At 40.1% G+C, this 21,527-nt stretch overlaps 1 protein-coding gene across 2 annotated transcripts in view; it reads left to right on the top strand.

The window, feature by feature from the left end:
• The window catches only part of ppp2r5b (protein phosphatase 2, regulatory subunit B', beta), a 41,962-nt gene that overhangs the window by 7,792 nt on the left and 12,643 nt on the right, over positions 1–21,527 (top strand). For both annotated transcript variants that reach the window (XM_031288495.2, XM_031288496.2), the window contains exons 2-7: positions 12,968–13,164; positions 14,777–14,878; positions 15,754–15,846; positions 16,449–16,579; positions 17,698–17,757; positions 20,685–20,793. In XM_031288495.2, the coding sequence (XP_031144355.1) occupies positions 12,968–13,164; positions 14,777–14,878; positions 15,754–15,846; positions 16,449–16,579; positions 17,698–17,757; positions 20,685–20,793 (692 nt within the window). The remainder of the gene's footprint in view (positions 1–12,967; positions 13,165–14,776; positions 14,879–15,753; positions 15,847–16,448; positions 16,580–17,697; positions 17,758–20,684; positions 20,794–21,527) is intronic.

Raw genomic sequence — 21,527 nt, 5'->3', positions numbered from 1 at the left:
TGAAGCAAAAAAAAAAAATCAAATACTCCAAATCTTTTACCACAGCTGTTTCTTACAGTCGACTGTGGTGTAGGATTTCTTCTCATCAAAAATTGATACCTAGTTGTTTATTATTATCTCCCACATCAGTGTGAAAGCAGGAGAGCAGCAGGCCTAATTGCTGTTTTGAAAATGAATCAACATGCTCAGCTCCAGTCTGCTCATCTGGGTGCTGAATCCTGAAAACAGCTAAACAGAAAAAAAAAAAAAAAAAAACATTAATAGGAAAGCACTCGCATTAAGTAATTGATAGATAGATTTTTCATGCAAACACCCTTCAGTGTGCAAACTAACAACAGCTGATTGCTGTTTTAACCATGCAAACGAAATATCCATGTGGCAAAATAGACATGCATGATGGTTTCTGTCCTTGACTGTTTCCATCAGTGGCTGCCAGCAGAAGTGGCTTTTTAAAGGGCTGCTGAGCAGCTTCAAATAACTATGTAAGGCCCTTAAGGATGTTGGGTGAGCTTAGAGAGTGTTAAATCTCCCGTACCTGCACGAAATCCATCCTGCTGGTTGGCGTTAGCATTAACGCATCACTAAAAGCCAGGAAACACCCTGCAGATATAAGACGCGCACTACAGACAATGTAATTGAATCAGGCTCTGTTGCACAGAGTAACAGATGGTGAGTTGAGCGAGATAACAGAAAGAATTCAATGTTGTTAGGCGTTTTAGGTAAAGTAGTAATGTGAAGCATCAGTTTATGTGCTCATACCTCCTTTTCAAATCAGAAAGAGAAAGATCCCTATTGCAGACCAGCAGGTAGTCAATCTTTGTGCATGTAAACATTTGTCTGATGATGCTATCATCCAGTGGGCTGGATGCTTTTTAGCAGGTCAAAGAGGGCTTTTGCAAGCCTTCTGTTTCTATGGAATGATAGGAAATGCATTTAAAATGCTCCCACTGCTGTCTGCGAAAGAACAAAAATACACTGCCGCTTGTGTTTCATAATCTACTCAAATATGGGCCATTTTCACTGCTAACAATGAAGGGATTAGAAGGAAAACATGCCATCAGACTTGCCCGTTATGAAATCTTAAAGATCTTCTCATGAAATATAACAGAATGAGGGAAGAGTATAAATTTAAGGATATGCTGTACAAGCCAATATTAAAAAAAAGAAATAAGTAAAGTAAGCTTTTAAATGTCAAACTTGTGTTTGAAGTGAAAAAAACAAGGTTGCACTGATGTCTGATAACTGCACACATTCTTTCCTGAATCGTTATTTAATTAAATAAGACAATTTCTTTGAATTTGAAAAATGATTCCCATTACATTTTCACTTAACTCTGGTGACATCACAATTTAAAATATATGAAGGAATGTCGAGCTGACCAAACAAAGCTGTAGCAGCAGAAACTGCCTCACTTAAAACACTGTGTAATATTGTCAAGAGAGAAAACTATTGCAGTATGCTGTATGTTGCAACAAAGAAATACTGATTCCCTTGGCACTAATCGCCACAAGTAGCTGCAAGCTGACAAAATGCCCACAACTTCCGGGTCTATTGTCTTGCTTAGATGTCATTTATGTTTTTTCTTCGGGCCACAATGTGATACTGCACTTGTCAAAAACGACATATTGCCTATGCAACATGTAACATAGCCTCACATGATTTAGGTCACATGTTACCCTGAATGAGAGGATATGTTCACGTGTGTGTGTGTGTGTGTGTGTGTGTGTGTGTGTGTGTGTGTGTGTGTGTGTGCGTGCGTGCGTGTGTTTGTAAGGGAGAGGCCAGCTGGATGGGCCTGGTATTGGGTTACAGAAGGCATGAAGTAGTTTTTGCTCTATGACGGTCTCAGATCAATTATCAGGGAGAGTAGGGGAGAAAGTGATGGGGGTGACGAAAGAAATGGAGTGGATAAGGAAAGAGGAAATGACTGAACATTAAGCTGACAGGTGGAGGAGGAACTGTGGGAGGAGGAGAGACGGCGAGATAAAAAAAGAATAGAAAGCAGAGGATATTGCAGGGGAGAGGCTGTAATGAAACGGCTAGCGATGCAATAACCACAACTGCTGCTGTGTCGCCGAAGCAAGAGTTGATTCTTAAAGGAATCCGCTGATGCTCGGGCAAATAAATGCTCTGATTGAGAAACCCCAAGTTTCACCTTGATGGGTGTTTACTATCAACTACGCTGTTGGGGTTCTGAGGCAGTGCAAAGTTAAGTCAACAAAGAAAATGAAATACTGGACATGCAGAGGTGACATTTTGTGAATCATTATTGAAGGAAGTTATAAAGGAAGATTTGCAATAAATTGCAACCACATTTAAAAAAACCTTTATTTTCATTGCAGCAGTGTAGAAAGCATGATGTAGACGCTGCAAAGCAAACCAACACATTATTATTTAACACGTGACGGTTACAAAGCTGCTGATGAAATGTTGAGGATGTCTCCCGCTGGGATAACCGTCTCCCATATTTGTTTACTAACTCTCCAATTTGTGTGTACATCTCACACAGCAAATATTGCTTTAGGAGGAGAATTTCAATATCCAAAATCCCTGAAAGTCACTCTACGTTCCAGCAGAATTTAAGATAAAAGAGGTCCAGTAGCCCAAAGACACGTGAAAAAAGTCTGCTTTTAATTTATACCAATTGAAATGTATTTATTGATAGTGATTCAGGTTATTATAGGGAGAGTAAGCCACAACATATTACAGACAGCGGAGCATACAGACATAACCCACAGAATGTAACACCCTGCTGGTCTTGGTTCATTATGCTGTGTGTGGTGGAAATGCGTATTATTAGTATCATTGGATTATTTAAAGATGGGCTTAGCGCACCGCTTAATCTTTTGCCATGATTTAGCCCTCTCTCACTGCCTTTGTTAAAGAGTGAATGGGACGTTTCTGCCTATGCGTCCCTTGAATACAGTATATAAAGACTTTGTCATGTTTTGAAATCCACTGCCATTTAAATGCAATGCTTTTAAGAAAATGTCTCCCAATACAGTGGCTGCCACTTTTATTGTTAATCAGTAATGAGTTTCACTTCAATCATTGATATTTTTCAGAAGGTAATTTTGAATAAAACTCTCAGTTTGTGAAGCTCCTTAATAGGGAGGATACAAAATTCTCTGGACTGTCATTATAATTGTCTTGTTTTACAATCTTTCCTATTGTGTTTCAGTCTAAAAAATAGATGGAAAATCTAATCACAGAAGTCTGCCAGTAAGCACAAACTTCCATTAACACTGAATCCAAGTACATCATTCTTTTAATTTTAGGTGAAATTGATTTTGACCCTGCAAGCACCCCGTAGAAGTCGCAAATCAGTCTCCATCTTCGACAAAATAATCTTTAACAAAAAGTAGCTAATGCAGCTCAAGGTCGTTTTTCAGCTTTCAAACACATTCCACATTTTTCATAAGCAATTTGAAATTAGTTTAGTTCTCCCCATATATGCTATACCAACTTCAATTTGCTGACTGAAGACTGTGAGGTACCGTAGCTAGTAAGTGGACGTGAGTTTAAGTTACATTAACCGATTGATTTTGCCACTTTGGGGCAGTAGAACAGGCTGTAAATACTAAATTAACATGTTATCGTGGTTGTTATAGCTATAACATATTAGCAATGAGTTGCTTTTTTACACATCCAACAGACAGAGCATTAGCATTCATTTGGAGTCGTGTTTTTGTCCACACAGCGAATGTAAGTCAGTGTAATATTCACTGTCCTTTTAGCTCTATTTGTCTCAACAAACTCCTGAGGAAAATATCTGGCTATTTAGCAGCTAAATGCTCCACTATGTTCAACAGTCAGTCGCTAACTTTGTGTGATAGCCGTTTAGCGCTGGCTAGGAAGCACACACTGAGGTACAAGTCAGGGCTAATTCCTATAAGTTTGTCCCTAAGAGACTGATTAATTATTCTTTGTGGATGTACATTTATTTTAAAAGATGATTTATCTGCACAACATACTGTATGAAGAACAGGAAAGAGAAGAATGAAAGGCTTTAAGCACTTTGTATTAGCACTGACAGCTTACTGCATAATAACTTGGCTGCTAAAGGCTCTACTGTTTAAACCAGCAACTTGCTAACTTTGTCTGTCTGCTGTTTGGTGCTGGGTAGGCTTTTTTACTGAAAAACAGAGTCCCGCAGCTGGAAACAAGTTTGCTGAGAACACTGAGATCAAAACAGTAAAGGTGTTAGCTGTAAAACCAAAATAATGAGCTGAAAGACGCCAAAGTCGAGGTGATGATTGTGTGATTTTAGGTGAGATTGAGTTTTTGACTCTGAAAACGTTCCATAGGATTTGGAGACCAGTCTCTATTTTTATTTTATTTTAGTAAGTGTAGTGGACATTCTAGATCTAGATAAAAGTCAAAATGTAATGAATTGTTCCCTGGCCTAAGACCAATCTGTCCACCAAATGTCATGACAATCTGCTCATATTTGGTGAGATTTCAGACAGGCTAAGTGAGAGGAATAAAACATAACATCCTCAGCAGCGACACAACACATAAAATGTGCTCATTCTTTTCCTATTAGTATCAGCAGGTCTGGCTTGATTACCATAAACAGACTGTGCATACAACTCTATTTACATGTTATATTCTAATACCCAGCCTGTCTCATTACCTATTCTCAGTACCATCACCAAGTGACGACTTCTAAGTATTTCCTGCTCTAATTTAAAGAAGTGGGATGGTTTGTCCTGTTCGTTCTCGGAAGGTAAATTGCTGTTTACTCTTCAGTCTTCTTGAACATCTGAGGAGGGGCGACGGGAGGGGGATGTGGTCAATCACACGTGATAACATCACAACTCCTCATTTTCCCTTTCTAATCAGGCTGTTTATAAACCGGATGATGCTTTGTACATGTTTCCTAGGCAGTTTGTGATATAGTGGATGTGTTATAAGGAGGATTAGATTACTTAAAGATGGACTTAAAGCGTCACTTAAACCCCTTAAGGTGATATATATACCAACCTGACTTCTGCATGGTGTCTCACCTCTGATAGCTGTTGTAGCTCCCTTCTACTATTTATACCTGTGTCTTTCTCTTGCTTTCTTTCTTTATCTGCCTCTATCCCCTTCTATCTCTTTCTCCCCCTCCCTCCCCATCCTCTCTTCCTCTCTGCGTCACTGTATCTGTGCATTGTGTGTGTGTGTGTGTGTGTGTGTGTACTTAATGACTGAGGAGCAGAGGTGGCTTGGATGGTGGCTAAAACAACCAATTGAAAAAAAACTCCTGTCTTTCTGGGAGGTACCCTAGTGATGGAAAGATGAAAGAGAAGCAGGAGGAGGACGAAGGGGATGATGTAATCTTTTAACCCTATACAGCTCCCCTCTCCTCCCTCCTGTTTTCCTCCCCAGATTCTGCCTCCTCTCCTCTCTGTCTCTCTCCAGCAGGACTATATTTAGATTTGTGCAGCTGTGTATGTGTTTTTTTATGCTGTTGCAGGGTGCTTGGCACCGCTCATACTTATGTTACTGCTCCTTTCACCAAACCCACCCACCCCTCTCCCTCCTCTCGCGCTCACCATCTTTTCTACGTCACATCCCGTCTTTTCCCCCTCTCTGTGTTTTGGGTCGTCTTTTTTTCATCAGCCTCTTCCTCCTCTATGTATTTAAAGGATACGTCTGGAGATATGCCTTCATTTCCTTACTGTCAACAGATTCTGTGAAAAGGACAAAAATATACGATCTTACGAACAAATATCGCTAACTGAGTCTTTTTACTCGATTCCATTTTTGGCCAAAAACGATTAAAACACATCAGTGAGCCACACTGTTGTACTGGGTGACATGTTCAGTCATTACAATGAACATGGCCACTGTAGTTTATTTTGAATAAATCCCACGCACACCGTCCTGCTGCTGCCAATACCAAATGTGTATTAATCCGCCACCGAAAATAGTCCCCAACAAATGCATTATTTACTCCTGTTTAAGTATCGTTTCCTAAAAACTACAGTGCCCAGCTGTTTTGGGGAATTAATTACACTTTAAAAAGCAACGTTATATTTGTGACCAGTTTTTAAGGATTCTTCAGGCATCTTAACCAATGGGCATGGGGCGGAGTGGGTCTGAGTAAGGATAATTCATCTGAGATAGTTCATCTTGTTCAATAAAGCTTAATATGAGGGCCTGGGGAAAAGGGAATGTGGCTGAAATGAGGGACAGAGGGGTAGAATGGGCACAACTGAGGCAGACGATGTGACCAGTGGAGAGCATTTCTCATTAGACTCCACCATAATGTCTGGCAATTTAATGTTTCCTTATTTAATGGCCGATAATATCACACAACAGTCCTCAGTATCTGCAAAATTTAAAGTGACCCAGTAGTTTTTTAGACTGCATATTTGAGTTCTCTCTGTCTGTTTCCCTTTGGACTTGGAGTCCTTTGTCGTATTTATTTTTGGCCTTGTCGTAGAACTGTATGTCTCAATTGGACAGTTGGATTCTGTATTTCTGTTATTGTTAAAACTCTCTCTTCATTTTTCTTGTAATTGCTTTTTTACCACCTACACCCCCAGCCATCCGTGGAGAGGGAATCTCTCATTGAGTTGCCTCTCCAGAGGTTTCGCACATTATTTTCCTCATGGCCCAAAGATTTTTTTTTTACTCTTCTTAGACAGCTACAGGACTGGTTTAGGAACCGTTGTTGAGACATTGTATGTGCATGATACTTGGCTTTACAAATGAGCATGACTAGACGAGCAGGATGGACTTTTGTTTTCAGCTAAGAGCTCTTTTATGTGTTTGGCCTTCAGTGAGCGAAACACACTTTTCAATGTGCCTCACTAGAATTAACACCTGAACAACAAATTGCAAAATTTCTATTTTTCAATGTAATTTCAACTTCTATAAATGGTTTCCACTTTGAAACTAAATATGAAGTCTACTATACTAAGCTGTGAACACGACATTGACATATGATCACCTTCTGAAGTTGAAGGAACTGCAGAGTCTGGTGATAATTACCTGTGTGTTTGTCACTACAGTATAGCCCCTTTCACACATGCAGTCTTTCCCTGAAATGTGCAGGGACATTTCCTGGATGGGGTCATGTGTGAATGGGAGCAGGGATTGATATGAAGGGAAATCTGTCCCACCAATTGCCCACCACCTCAGGACCTAGTAACATTCCAGGGAATTTGCTGGTATGGCTGTGGTGAATGCAAGCAGGAACATTGCAGGGATAAGCACAGTTTTCTGTCCCTTCCCACATCATTGCCATAGCAAGTGTGAAAAGGTGCAAGGCGGAAATGTTCCTGAAATGTGGTTGTATTTGCGAATAGTTAAAATTACTTGCGGTGCCTGGAAGGTTATCCCAGTAATTTACCAGGAACTATGTGTAAAAGAGGCTTATGAGTGACCTCTTTCACATTACATTCCATATAACTAAGGGCACTCAAGGCCAAATGCCCTATCTCGTAATGTTAATGAAAGTAAAAAATGATATGTGTATCTGCCCCGTGATTCGGATCTGCTCCAAAATGTAAGAAGTTCTTCCTTGGCCCATGTTACATCCTTTCACAAAATTTCATGAAAATTGGGCCAGTAAGTTTTTCCATAATTCTGCTGACAAACAAACCGAACCCAAAACATGACCTTCTTGGCTTTAAAAAGAAAAAAAAGTAGAGCTGTACTATAAGTTCATCAGATAATGACTAAAGGGATGTAAAAAAAGCTGAAAACTGGTAAATGTATCATTCTTTTGTGAATGTGCGTTTTGAAAGGATCCTTTATCTGCACAGTCACATGAATAGAAGAACAGAGAATTAAGAGAAGAGTAGTACAAAGCTTGAAGCACTTTGTATTAGCACCATGGACTGTAGAAAATATGCACGTCACTCAAAGTGGAACGCCCTATGCAGAACTTTATGCCTGAATATAATTTAAACTGGTGAGTTACAGTTGTTCTGAAGAGAAAACTCAGCTATAGAGACCAAAACCCATTTTTTTTGTACCAGGCTGTAAACATGTTTAATTCTGCTGTAAAGTTGGGTATTTTTAACATGGGGGTCTATAGGGATCAACTCCCTTTTGGAGCCAGCCTCAAGTGGCCAATCGATGATCTGCAGTTTTTGGCACTTCTGCATTAGCTTCATTTTTGGCACTTATGAAAAGAAAAGACCAGTGTAATTGCTTTTCTTACTGACTGCTTTGACAGGCTACATTTATAATTGTGGTAATTTAGGCTAACTTTGGTAATGCTGTACCATGTTGACTTTCTGAGTTAATAAAGATTAAATGCATGAAGTCAAATTTAATTACATGCATTTAATGTTTCGGATTTTATAGTCAAATTGGATTGTCAGAAACTCACTTGCTGTGATTACAATCTTAGTAAATATTCTAATCACTGCACTGACATGATATTAAAGCTGCATCGAATGAATGGGTCTGGAGCAACCTGCATTGACCTAATAATAGCACAGCCATTAGGTGGTTTCTCCACTGCCTCAACACCATCACTCACTGAGTTTGTGTTTTCGGAAATGTTTCTTCCAAATGTAAGCATTTTCTACCTGTTCAGGCATGATAATAGACAGTGGGGTAATACGGGTGGACAATTTAGCAAACACGACAACCAAGAAAGTCCCATTTGCCTAAAATATGTACTGTGGCTCTGTCTGTGCCCGTCATCTCCTGACACTTTTCCTCGCTTTCATTTTCTTTTTCTTTGCTCTCTCCCACACTTGCTCTCACATGACCCACCAAGTCTCTTCATTCCCTTCATCTTCCCTCTCTTTTTCTCACCTCTTATTTCACTCTCTACATACATGCTTTTTTTCCCCTTCGTCTTTTCACCTCGCTCTGTTCTCTCTTTTTTTTTCTCAGTCCCAGCACGGCACATCTTTATACAATTACTCTCCATAAAAAATGGATTAGATTTCACCTTCACAGTCTGTCTACAGAGGGAGAACAGGAGGGAGGGAGGGAGGGATTGGACAGCAAAAAAGGGGGTCCATGAGAAATCAGGAGAGAAGGACGAAGAGAAAGAGAGGTTAGTAAGTGGAAAATTAGGAAGGGAAAGGGAAATAGAGAGGTGGAGAAAGGAAAGGATGGTAGAGGGAGCGAGGTAGAAGATGGATAGGATCGGAGGATGGAGCTATCTCAAACCAGCCAAGAACCACATAATACCGAGGTGGTCGCCTTGCAGATTTAGACTTCATTCTGGAAGCAAAGTCAGAAGAAAGAGTTCACCCAACTTTTCACACTTGTTTTTCATGACAAATAGTCCGAAAACTGTGTGAACTCGTCTGTCATGTTTGTCCAGTCACTAAGAAATGGCTGCAATTCAAGAACAAATTGGCCGCTCAGTACAGCTCAATGGGCAGTCTCTTAGATGTCGCCACTAGATGTAAATTGGGCAAAAAAAAGGAATGTTAAAGAAAAGTAGCAGGAAAAGTGCATTCAGGTCACGTCTTAAATGTTGAATGGACAAAAAACAAGAAGCAGGACAGTCCCAGTATTCTGAGCCTTTATACACACAAGCAACACATAATCGTCTGCATATAACAAGGAAAAGTTCAGAGAAAATTGCTTGCATAAAGGACAATCTTGTTGTAGTCTGGTAAATTTAAACTAAATTTAACCCCTAATACATAAAGTAGCAAGTCAGATCAAATAGGATAATATTCTTGCATTTAAGTTGTGTAGGTGTTTCCATATCACCAAACTGGGACTTTATCAAACAGCAACTTAGTAATCGTGTTATGTATTAGATAGGGCTGCACAATATATCGTTTTTTTAATCGTCAGCACAATATCAAATGCCGCAATATACACATCGCGAAAGGCTGCAACATATCGCGATAGACACTCTTATGTTTATTGAAAGAAAATATCAGTAGAAAATTGCACTTCGTTCTTTTTTTGTGGTGCTTTTGTATTCAATTCAATGTTCAATTTGTTCAATACAAGAATGTTGGAAATGATTTCCTTTCATTTGTTTTAAATTCAATACGCAGTATTTGTGTTTAAGCAGAATACTGAAAGCAGCAGAAATATAGAACTGAGTCGGCCCACACTTTAGTATCAGTTTATTTATCGCAAGTAATATTGTTATCGCGATATTCAACAACGTTATCGCATATTTTCTTCATATTGTGCAGCCCTAATATTAGACTAAAAATAAATGCTGAACAAATACGGATACTCTGTCTCATCGCCATCTAAACTATGGAAGGCAGAGTTGGGTGTAATTGATATAGACTAAAAGGCCGTTTTTTAATGGTCTCAAAAGAGCGTGTGTCTTGTGCCTCGACACATCGAGCAAAGGGCAGCCCTCGTCTATTGTTGTGCAGCTTTGTGCCAAAGGGAGCAGATGGTCATGGTGTGTCCACAAGAGGTGAGGGGGTCTGGGGCTGGAAGAGCTCCAGGCAGCCCCTCTTTACCCCTCCTGTTTCTCCCACCTGGGGGTTAAGAAGGGTTAAATCTAATCCGCTCCTGCTGTGAGTGAGTGAGTGAGTGAGTGTGTGTGTGTGTGTGTGTGTGTGTGTGTGTGTGTGTGTGTGTGAGACTCTTGGATCATCCTCTTTCTAATTGCACAGTTAGTCTAGACTGCTTACCAGCCATTTTTAAAGCCGCATTGTTTTCCTCTGACAGAGGGAGATTTGTTCAAGACTGTAAGTACACCTTACCTAAGAAGTTTAGTAGTAGCAGTTTACTCAGCACACCTGTATGATTTAATGCAATCAAGTAAAGTTTTGTAATGTGTTTTGTTGACACTGTGTAATTTGTTGGGTGTAGTTAGTGACGCTCTTCTATTGGATTGCATAAAATGTTGCAGGTGTATCTAATCAAGTCATCTTTATGGCAGAGCGCTTCTTTGTCCTTATACTTTTAAATCATTTGAAACATTTGAAAAAAAGTAGAATTGCAGCCTGTGCAAAATGTAGCAGTCAGACTATTTTCATTATGATTAGGATCCATCTTTAGAATGTATGTGTATTTCTACATAATTTATCTCAATGTAAATCAACGTATTATTATTCAGACCAAATGTCACACACTTATATAGGAATCTAAACATTGGATATTTCACTGCTATATTTAGCTATTGAGTCATCAATCATCTGGTTACTCAGAAAAAAGAACCAAGCATTCCAATTTGGCTACTGTCAAAGCCTGTAACTCTCTACTTTGCTGTTTTCTTTATTTTATTTTAACTTTTTTGCATGATGCAGACTGAGCTGCTAAGTTTCACACCCCCTCAGGCCCGTGGAATCAATTTGAAACTCACTGCAAGTGTTCAGTAATCCACGGGTATCAGCCACTTTCTCTACATCTGTGAAAAGTGGTGTTATTTTTTTTGGAGACACAAGGTTTTAATCTGACGGCCGGCAGCAGGTTGCTTCATTGTGACGAACAGGTCTGGTGAATGAATCTGACAGGTAATGGGACTGAAATACAACACAGCCCTCTGGAGGAAGGTGTGTGTGTGTGTGTGTGTGTGTAGATGCAAGCCTCTGTGTGTGTGTGTGTGTGTGTGTGTGTGTGTGTGTGTGTGTGTGTGTGGGTGTGTACAAATGTGTTTGTGGAGTAAGAGTGTCACGACCGAAATTAAGTCACAATCTTGAATTTTGAATAAAAAAATGGAATCGTCGATACTGCCACGCCCCCGTGTCACGTCCAATTGGAAAAAAACATACGTGTTGAAGTCACGAGGGTAAGCTTCTCCTCGGAACACGAACCTCCTATGGCGCCATTTTGATGCTACCAAGCCATCACCTCCCGTTAGCATCCCATTGACTGCCACTTTGACAGCCAGTAACTTTACATCTGAAGCGTTTAAAGACTCTATTTGTCCATTGTTTATTTCTAAAGAAACACGACAATGTGTAAAAGGCTCCTTTACCTTGTACCTCATGTTATGGCTCCGTAGCAGACGTTTTTGTAAAAATAGGCTAACGATTGTGTCATAATCACGCGACTTACTGTCGCACAGTAGAGAAATTACCGTACAGTACAGGAGATCGCAGGCAGTTTCGACTCACATTAGCTGTTTAAGTTTAATTACTAATGTTAACTGGCATTTTAGTTAGCAATAATTAGCCTGTGCCTATGTTATCTCCTTACATATACCTACGCTCTCCGTCTCTGCAAGATTGGGAATGATTGAGATTTCTCTTGGCACAGCTACCAGAAGACTTACAACTTTCAGACAGGTTGCTCACGTCACATCTACGTCTTCGAGTTCAGTTGGATGCTGCGCAGTAACGCTCAGCCATCACCGGAAAAGTGCTTCTAATATCCTTCACTGGTTTCCGTCCAGAGCAACAATATCTGTTGGTCCATTTTATATATGTCAATGGTTGAAGTGCTGCGAGTCAGTCAACCTCCTCTAACTTAGCTACAGCGGGTCAAAAGATAGCATGGCAACTGCAGATGCTGAGACCCATCGACAGAACTTGAGCCCCCTCCTCTTTCACTGAAGTGTGTGAAAGTGTGGAAGTATTTTGGATTTCCAGTGAGTTTTGTTGACAACGTTCGCGTTGTTGACAAAAAAGCCAGTTTGCGAGCTCTGCTATGTGCGTGTACCATATTCTGTGTGTTCACCATTGCACATTAGCTTAGCAGCTAGCGGATATTCCTTCTGCTTATAGCTTTATCCCAACAAAACCGCACGGTTGAATGTCAGCCTGCGTGCACCTTAGAATCCAAAATGTAATTGAATCGAGGATTTGGAGAATCGTGACACCCCTATTGTGGAGTAATCGTCTGCTCTTCTTCCCTCATTACCTTTGAAAGAAGATCTAGCCTGTAGAATACATCTCTGTATACTCCAACATTCCCACTTTGTTAAACCATTCACTACCAAACCCAATGCGCCTTTCAGGGACGCCGTCGGATTTGGCTGAGCTGCATCGGCCTTTTTGTGTCCTTTAACCTATTTGTCTAACATGTGTCTTTCTCTCTTTCTTTCGTCCTTCCTTCCTGCCTCTCAATCCTCCAGACGCCCCAGTGGCAGAGTTACATGACCTGTTCTGTAAGAAGCTGCAGCAGTGCTGCGTGCTGTTTGATTTCCTGGACTGCGTGGCTGACCTGAAGGGGAAGGAGATCAAACGTGCGGCGCTCAACGAGCTGGTGGAGAGTGTGGCCACTAGCAGAGGAGTCCTCATAGAGCCTCTGTACCCAGAGGCTATAAAGATGGTAGGTAGGGGAGAATAGGGGTGGAAATAATGGACTAGTGAATGGATAGATGAAAAGAGAGAAATGGAAGACAGATGAGTAAATGCTAAATATAATCTTTTATCTAAATGCCGAAAAAAAACTAATCGGGTCAATGTGGATGAGCAAATGAAATGTTGAAAGCCAGAAAAGCATTTCCACAGGTCACCAGAGGCTATGATCAAAAGTGTTGAGGAGAGGAGAACGAAAGGGAGAAAGAGAACATTTGCACAGGGTGCTAAGTAGCAATAGGCCGCACAGATGGAGAGAAATAGAGGGATGGAGAGGAAAGAGAGTGTTGTGGAACATATGTGGACACCGACAGAAAGCACCAGAGGTCCCAGAGGATATAGAGAGGAGGAAAGGAAAAGGAAAGAAGGTAAATTGAGCAGAGGATATACCTTATGTTATGGAGTCACTATACCCAGAGGATGTGAAAATGCTGATAGGACAGAGATGGAGGGAAGATGAAAGGGAAGTGGGCAAAGGCTTTAATGTGTGGCCATAAGGTAAAAGAAAGCTTAAATTCTTTAATATAAGTTGCTAATAAGTGCAAAGGTTAGAGCCCGAGTGCAGTGCAACAGAATACATGTTATACAGAAGGAAGAGGGAGGCCAAGAAAGAAAAGTTAGAGAGCCAGATGATGTTTCCCAAACGTGGAAATATTGTGTAATTTTAGTCTAATTGTAGTTATTTCTCAACGATTTGTACCCTTTTTTTTTTATATCCAAGTGAGGTTTACATGGTAATGTAAAATGAGCCTATATCCTCCTGCAGTGAGAACTTTTACTAATGCAAGCAGACGTTTGGAGAGAAGGAAAGAACAGAAGAGAAAAGAATGCTGAATTGGGGCGTTGGGATTTACCACACTTGCTTTTTGTACTGTAGTTTATGCACTAAATGGCCAGTGGATATGCATTTGTTGAATAAATCATGAGTTTGCGAGCAGTCAGGTTACATAACTTACCAGTTGTTCTTCTCAAACACAGTCAGTGAACAGCATCAAACACGATTTAGTGGATGGAAACCCACCTAATTGTACCTTTGACAAAGGACTCATGAAAAATTTAAATTTGAATGATAATTGGCATCGTTTTATAACACCAGCTATTCATCCCGGATCTATCCTGAGAGCTAATTTGGTGATGCACATCTGTGACGTGCACCATGTTAAAATATCAGCAGGATGAAGTCTAGGAATGAGTCAAAGGATGTTTTTTTCAGAGTTGTTGGTTTCTCAGAGACTCATAGACCATAGTTTTGGGAAAATACAGCTATTGTATCCCTCTGTTTTCTCTCAATCCTGAGTTTATGGCAAGGATATCCATATCATGAACAGGAATGTTCTGAATGTCAAGGGGCTCTTTTTAATCTGCCTTTCTACCTCTCCACCTCCTTCCCTTTTCACTTCCCCTTTCCCTTCCCTTTTCCCTCTGATCTGCTTTTCCCTCATCTCCCCTTATCCCCTTCCTCTATCCACATCTCTCCTCTCATCCATTCCATCTTTTCCTCTTCCCATATTCTTCCTCACGCTCCTCCTGTTGCCATTGCTCTCCTTCCCTCTTCCTCCTCCTCCTTGTTTGTGTTTGTCCAGATCTCGGTAAATATCTTCCGGACTCTCCCACCCAGCGAGAATCCAGAGTTTGATCCTGAGGAAGATGAGCCAACACTCGAAGCCTCCTGGCCGCATCTGCAGGTTACTCATACATACAACACACAAATTCACGTTGTGGTAAAATTATAACCATATCCTGACGATTTACATAATGTCATGCATTGTCCCCTGCAGGGGTAAAAGACAGTTTGTCTTGGAAAAGATATATTGAGCAAAACATGTTGACTTTGGCTTTTTCCGCCAAAAACAAGTTTGGGAATTGTTGTGGATGCTTGGTTTTTAAGTGAAACACAATGCAATATCAGTTAATGCCGTTAAAACTGGGCCCTTCTATATATTATATAATAGATTTTGGAGGACTGACGATGCCATAATGCACACAACTCCCACCAGGTGTTGCTTTTAATGCAGCGTTCAGCTGATCAGTTGAATCTGTAGTTTTAGATTTAAGGCCCAAATGTTCCTGTTTTATAAGCCAGAATCACAAAATGGAGCTCTAGCAAAGAAGAACACCCCATCTCCTGAATACACTTTTGATGTTTGCCCAGAGGACAGTTGGTTGTGGTGTTCAGTCACTTCTGCACCTTCAGGAAGAGATGAATCAAAACGTAACGTTGGAAGTCCAAACTGTCTCATAAAGCAACATCTTTTTTCCCTTTCTAGCTCAGTTGGGATCTTTTGATCTAAACGTAATAATACAGTCAGCAGGTGAAGCTATTTTATGTCACCTTTTAAGATTTCTGGGTGCTTAAACTCAGATTTTTTGAAAGAGTCACCTCTTGCTGCCATTTTGAGCGATTATCATGCTATGTTACCTGGAGCAGCTTTAAAAAAAAACAATAACATTGTGTGCAATTTAAAAAAAATACCAATCCCAAAATGTCAAACTATTCCATAAGGAGATAAACACAGACACTAAATGATGTCTAATTGCTAACTGTTTGTGCCTCTGTTAGCTGGTGTACGAGTTCTTTCTGCGCTTTCTGGAGAGCCCGGACTTCCAGCCCTCCATGGCCAAACGTTACGTCGACCAGAAGTTTGTCCTGCAGGTAATCCTCTCTCTCTCTCGCTCGCTCTCTCTCTCTCTCTATCGCTCTCTCTATCTCTCTATCTATCTCTCTCTCTCTCTTGCTCTTGTGAAATCCAAAGCTCTAAAATGTTTCTAAAATCCTGATAAATGAAAAGGTATAAATAAATGAAGCGCTCCTCTAAAACACCAGCCATCGCAGAACCTAGTAAAATCCCTACTGGAGTGCTCTCAAATTTTGATATCTAAGTTAGGGCACATATAAATAAAAATTGACTAAAAGACAGTTAAATTTTTATGTCTAATGTCCTGCTTTATTTTAGAAATTGATCAGTAAAAAAATACAGTTAATGTAATATTCATTTTGCTTGGTGGGTGGTAAAAATACCACCATGATGAAATATTTTCACAAGAGAAAGAAAATGTAACAAACAAGATTATTTTGACGGTCGGATGTTTAGCAATTTATGTTTAAGAATAGTTAAACAGTTAAAAAGTAGAGAATGAATGCAGTCAGAAAAGGTCTCCACAAGAACCATAATACAAACGTACTGTATTTGTGTCTGTCATTATCTTGTGTGTGTGTGTGTGTGTGTGTGTGTGTGTGTGTGTGTGTGTGTGTAGCTCCTGGAGCTGTTTGACAGCGAGGACCCCAGGGAGAGGGAGTACCTAAAGACCATCCTACACCGTGTCTATGGAAAACTACTGGGCCTCCGAGCCTACATCCGCAAACAGATCAACAACATCTTCCTCAGGTACAGGCTGCCTTTCACCAATCCAATGCACAGGATTTAAGACTGCTATTTATAGCATTCAATAAATCAATTATTAGCCAACAAAGACCATCAGCAGGGCAAAAAGCTGTGCTAATGACCTCTGTAATGCATTGTTTTAGCTTGGTGCGTCATGATTTTCATGATTATTATTTGGAGTGGTTATTTATTATTATTTAAGTGAAACCAGACAAACAGTTTACAGCTCCTTTTTAATTAGCCGCATCAGTACTAGTGATAATAATATTAGATTTTTTTTTTTTATATATGAGTGTCAGTGGTGATGGCTTTGCACCCGTTTGGTCACCAATTTGTTAATGCTTCTGTAGTTGTTTTTGCTGACTCTGAACTACACCTAGGAGGCTGACGTTAACAGTTTTCCCACACAGCTGCTCGTACACTGTAATTATGGTCTGCACAATATGTCAATGGGGCAGCAACACAGAGGAAAATGGGATTAGGTTGGGACATGTCGTCTAAATTTTTGAGAATTATTAATAGTATTTTTCTGGCTCAGAAAAAGTAGTATTCTGCCACAGCATGCACAAACATGACTGTGCACATTTGTAGTCCTAACACTCACATCTATCCTGAGAGTTGCTACACTAATCTCCTCAAATAATTGGTTAAACAGCTTTGACCAACAAGAGTGCTGTGATGTACAATCATGTTTCATCTTAACCCTTTACCAAGTGTGACTGAATTGTTGTCTTTGCAATATAATGCAGGCACAGGAGAGCTGCAGTGCTGCAACATGCTCTATTTCTGTCTCAATTACATTTTGACAGCAGTTATTGCACTTCATGTCTCTCTCACATGATAACATCACATAGGTGACAGAGTTGTATTCCAGACACAGTACATCATGATATAAATCAATTCCTTAGAAAAGGCAAGAATGCCAGGGAATTATATGCATTTGTAATTTTACAGGAAGTTAACAATGTTTTACTATTTCAAGAATTGCAGTCTTTCTTTAAGTTGCTCTTACTTTTTGCTTGACCTACCAATGCATCATTACAAGTCACTCTATGTGTGTGTGTGTTTGTGTGTGTGTGTGTGTGTGTGTGTGTTTTGTGTCGGTTGTATCTGATCTTCAGGTTCATATATGAAACTGAGCACTTCAACGGAGTCGCGGAGCTTCTGGAAATCCTCGGCAGGTTCGTATTCACAATCACGCTGACACTTTGGAGCATACTCTGCTGCTCTGCTGGAAAGCATACTTTGTTGTACATCGTGGCTTAATTAATGCATTTGGAGCTGAGTGTTAACACACAGACACCCACTTATATACACACATACTGTACTTGGCCAGCTGTGCCTATTCATGAGACAGCTGGTAACCCAGTGAATTAAGCAACTACGAAAAATGGCGACAAAGCATAACCAATACTGCAACTGCTCAACACAAAAAACAGTACATTTATTTTTGATTTATTATCATTCTTCCCTCTTTCTTATCAGGTAAACCCAACTGTGGGTGCAAAGCCCGACAGAATAAGAAATGAGTTAAAAGGCAGGAGGCGAATGAGTAAAGCTGGGGGGTGGCAGGAAGAAGAGACAAAACGAGGAGGGTTAAATACGTACATGAGAAATGACTCAGAGGTGTGTTGTTTTGTCTCTGAGGCCAGTAAGAGAAATATGAAGAAGATAGGAAGGAGAGAGCAAGGAAGGAACCCAAACTGATAATCAAGTCTTGCTCTTTGCCTGAGCTCGTACACAAATCGATGGAAACAAGAATGGAGAGATGACAGCAATAAAGAGAAAGGAAGGGAGAGAGAAAATGAAGGATGAATACAAACAAGATTGGTGATATTATCTAGTTTGTTTTCCTTACTCCCTCTGTATGCAGAATGATGTTAAAGGAATAGTTCAACAGTTTGGGAAACACACAAGATCAACCTCATGTCTGTGCTTTACTGTACTTTAACTGGAGTCAGGGCGTCGCTAGTTTAGCTTAGCTTAGCATAAAGACTGGAAGAAGGGGCAACAACTAAAAAAGAAAGCTATGAATAGTTGCTTTTCTCTCAAGGAAATTCTAGTTTCTGGAAGCTTTTGTTACCATTGTTTTTCATTATTCAACTCTATTAAAGCAGACATTTTTACTAGACAGACTGCACTAGTTTGACAGAGCTTGTATTATTAAAAGCAAGTGATAACTAGCTTCTGTTGGCTAACGTCAGTTTGACCAAAAAAGTTATATTTGCTCGTCTCAGAGTTGTGTGTCTTTCTCTGAGAAACATTTGAACTCTGATAACCAGCTAGCTGCTGCCGTTAACACCGGCCTTTCACTTTGATGATGTAAAAATCCAAGCTACATGACAACCTAGCTAATTAGCAGACTAGGTAGGAATTGGCCTTGTTATGCTAACGTACATAAAAGGAGAGGGGAGTTACAGTTTCTTTCTTGTAAAGAAAGCAGATCAATGTTCCTCCCATGTGAGATGTAGACATGCTGCAGAGCTTTATCTCTCCTTACTCAAGTTTGAGACGGAGAAACTAGCAATGACATTGTTATATTGACGCACTTGTGTTACATAAACAGACATGTTGATAGAAGGATTGAGACACGGACACATGGAAGGAAACAGAGAATAAACAAATGACGATGGAAGATGAGAAATCAAGCAAACAAACAAACAAATCAGTATTAGAGTCAATAAATAATTTCTCTCAAGGGCATTCTGGGCTGGAATCTAGCTCTGTCTTTGTCTTTCATTTTTTGACACTGATAAGACGGAAGGGCTTTGAAATACTCTTTATTGATGTTAGAAAAACATAGTTATACTTTACTATACTTCACCATGTTATATATATTTACACACACAGGCTCAAATACACACATTATGTATAGGGAGATGTCAGAGCGAGGGGGCTGCCTCACAGGATAGCGCCCAGAGCAGTTGGGGGTTTAGCGCCTTGCTCAAGGACACCTCGGCAGTGCAAATGAGGTGAACAGACACCCTTCCAGCTACCGGTCCACACTCCGTACTTCGTCCATGCAAGGACTTGAGCTACTGTCGCCCCATGTCTAAACATAGAAAAAAATCAAGAGAGTTGAAAAGAGGGATGGATTCAGAAGATTTAGAGAGAGTGATTTGTCTGAATGCTGGTTAAGTGCTTAAATATTTTTAGCGTAACATTTTTTGATTTAGTTTTTCCCAACATGAAGGATAAAGAGCTTCAGACAAAATCTGAAACCTTTCTTCCAACCGATGACCACCATTTCACCTGAAGTTAAATCAAAAATGGACGATGACTTTTGAGGTTTGAGAGCTATGGGTTAATGTAGAGAAAAGAGAGGAGAGTTAGAGGATATGATGAATTCAAGGTGAGAAGAGAGTGAGGAATGGAGGGATGAGGGATGGAGAGAGGATGAGTGAGTGAACGGTGAGTCAGAAGTGGAGAAAGGAGGGAGAGCAGGAGAGGAGAGAGAGGTTGGTATTCATGTTGGTGGTAACAGGGGTATTTATAGCTCCTCCCACACACGGAGAGAGGGAGAGAGAGATGGGCGAGCGAGGATGCATTGTACAGAAAGAAAGCGAGAGAGGAAGAAGACAGGAGGCAGGAAGAAAGATGAGAGGAACAGCAGGAGGGCGATATTAAAGAAATGTTCTATTAAACAAAGATGCTATTAGAAAAATGAAGGCAGACAGACAGACAGACAGACTGACTGACTGATACAGAGACAAACAGATAAATAAAGTGCTGCTAAATAAGAGTCATACTTCTCAAGTTTAGTTCCCACTCGTCCACTGCTCATACTCTTCCTTCTGCATGCTGAACTACCACTATGTCAGTCAGTGCAGCAGTGAACAGCAGACCACGCATTTGTCCAGTCACTTGGAAACGGACACAGTACAAGAATAAACTCCACCAAACAGACGAATGCACATGCCTACGCAGATGTTAGTAGTAGATTTTATGAGTAATATGTTATGTTTTTGTGTAAATGCAGAGATAAAATAACAAAAACATCACCTTGTTGTTTTTGCCAGGAAGAAAGCAAACGTGATGTAAAAAAAGAGTGCTACATGATGAAAGTATTATACAAACTGTAACTGTCCTGTCTTTTCCTCTCCTTTAGCATCATAAATGGCTTCGCCCTGCCACTGAAGGCTGAACACAAACAGTTCCTGGTTCGGGTTCTCATCCCGCTACACACGGCAAAGTCCCTTTCCATCTTTCACGCACAGGTCAGTGACCTTTTCCTGCAAACTCCAGTATTTAAATGCCTTTGTTTGTATTTTGGACTATTTCGTAATGGCTAGTATCACCACTAGGGCTGAACGAGTTGGCAAAATATCTAATTGCGATTAGCCCTTGAAAACGACATGGTGCATCTCAAGGGGTTTATCCTCTAATTAAAATGTTTAAATAAATAAATAAATTACTGATACTGCAATTGCAATATGATTCACGATATTGGAGGAAATTGTCTTTTTTTTTTGCATCATTATTCTCATTTTCATGGAAAAATATATTAAAATGATCGTGGTGTGATTTTTTTGCGACAATCTGTACCAAAGAAAGATTTTTTCTTAAGTCTGTATGGTACCATTTGTAGGCCGGGACATCTCTGCAGCACCACAATACTTAATTCAGAATGGTATTTTGACATATATTTTGCCTTTAGCAAATATTGCGCCTCCTGCGATTTTGATTTTGATAAAATGAATTATTAGGTCAATTATTCATGCCTTATTACCCCACGTTTCTTTTGATACCTTTCTGCTTTAAAAATGTTCGACATTTATTTTTCGTTTGACACTCATTTAGTTTGTTTCGTTTCAATACCACAAATGCAGTTACACTGTACCAAAATGTGTTGATATAGTTTGATGCAATGTCTAAATCTGCATGCAGGAAACAGATGTTTATGTGATAGTCTGTTGTACCTTTCAGCTGATATTTTGTGTTCTGGATACCA

This window comes from Sander lucioperca, chromosome 9 (assembly GCF_008315115.2).
Source record: "Sander lucioperca isolate FBNREF2018 chromosome 9, SLUC_FBN_1.2, whole genome shotgun sequence".
Lineage (NCBI taxonomy): Eukaryota > Metazoa > Chordata > Actinopteri > Perciformes > Percidae > Sander > Sander lucioperca.
The sequence above is the reverse complement of the archived record's forward strand: the minus strand, read 5'-3'. Positions and strand labels throughout refer to the sequence as shown.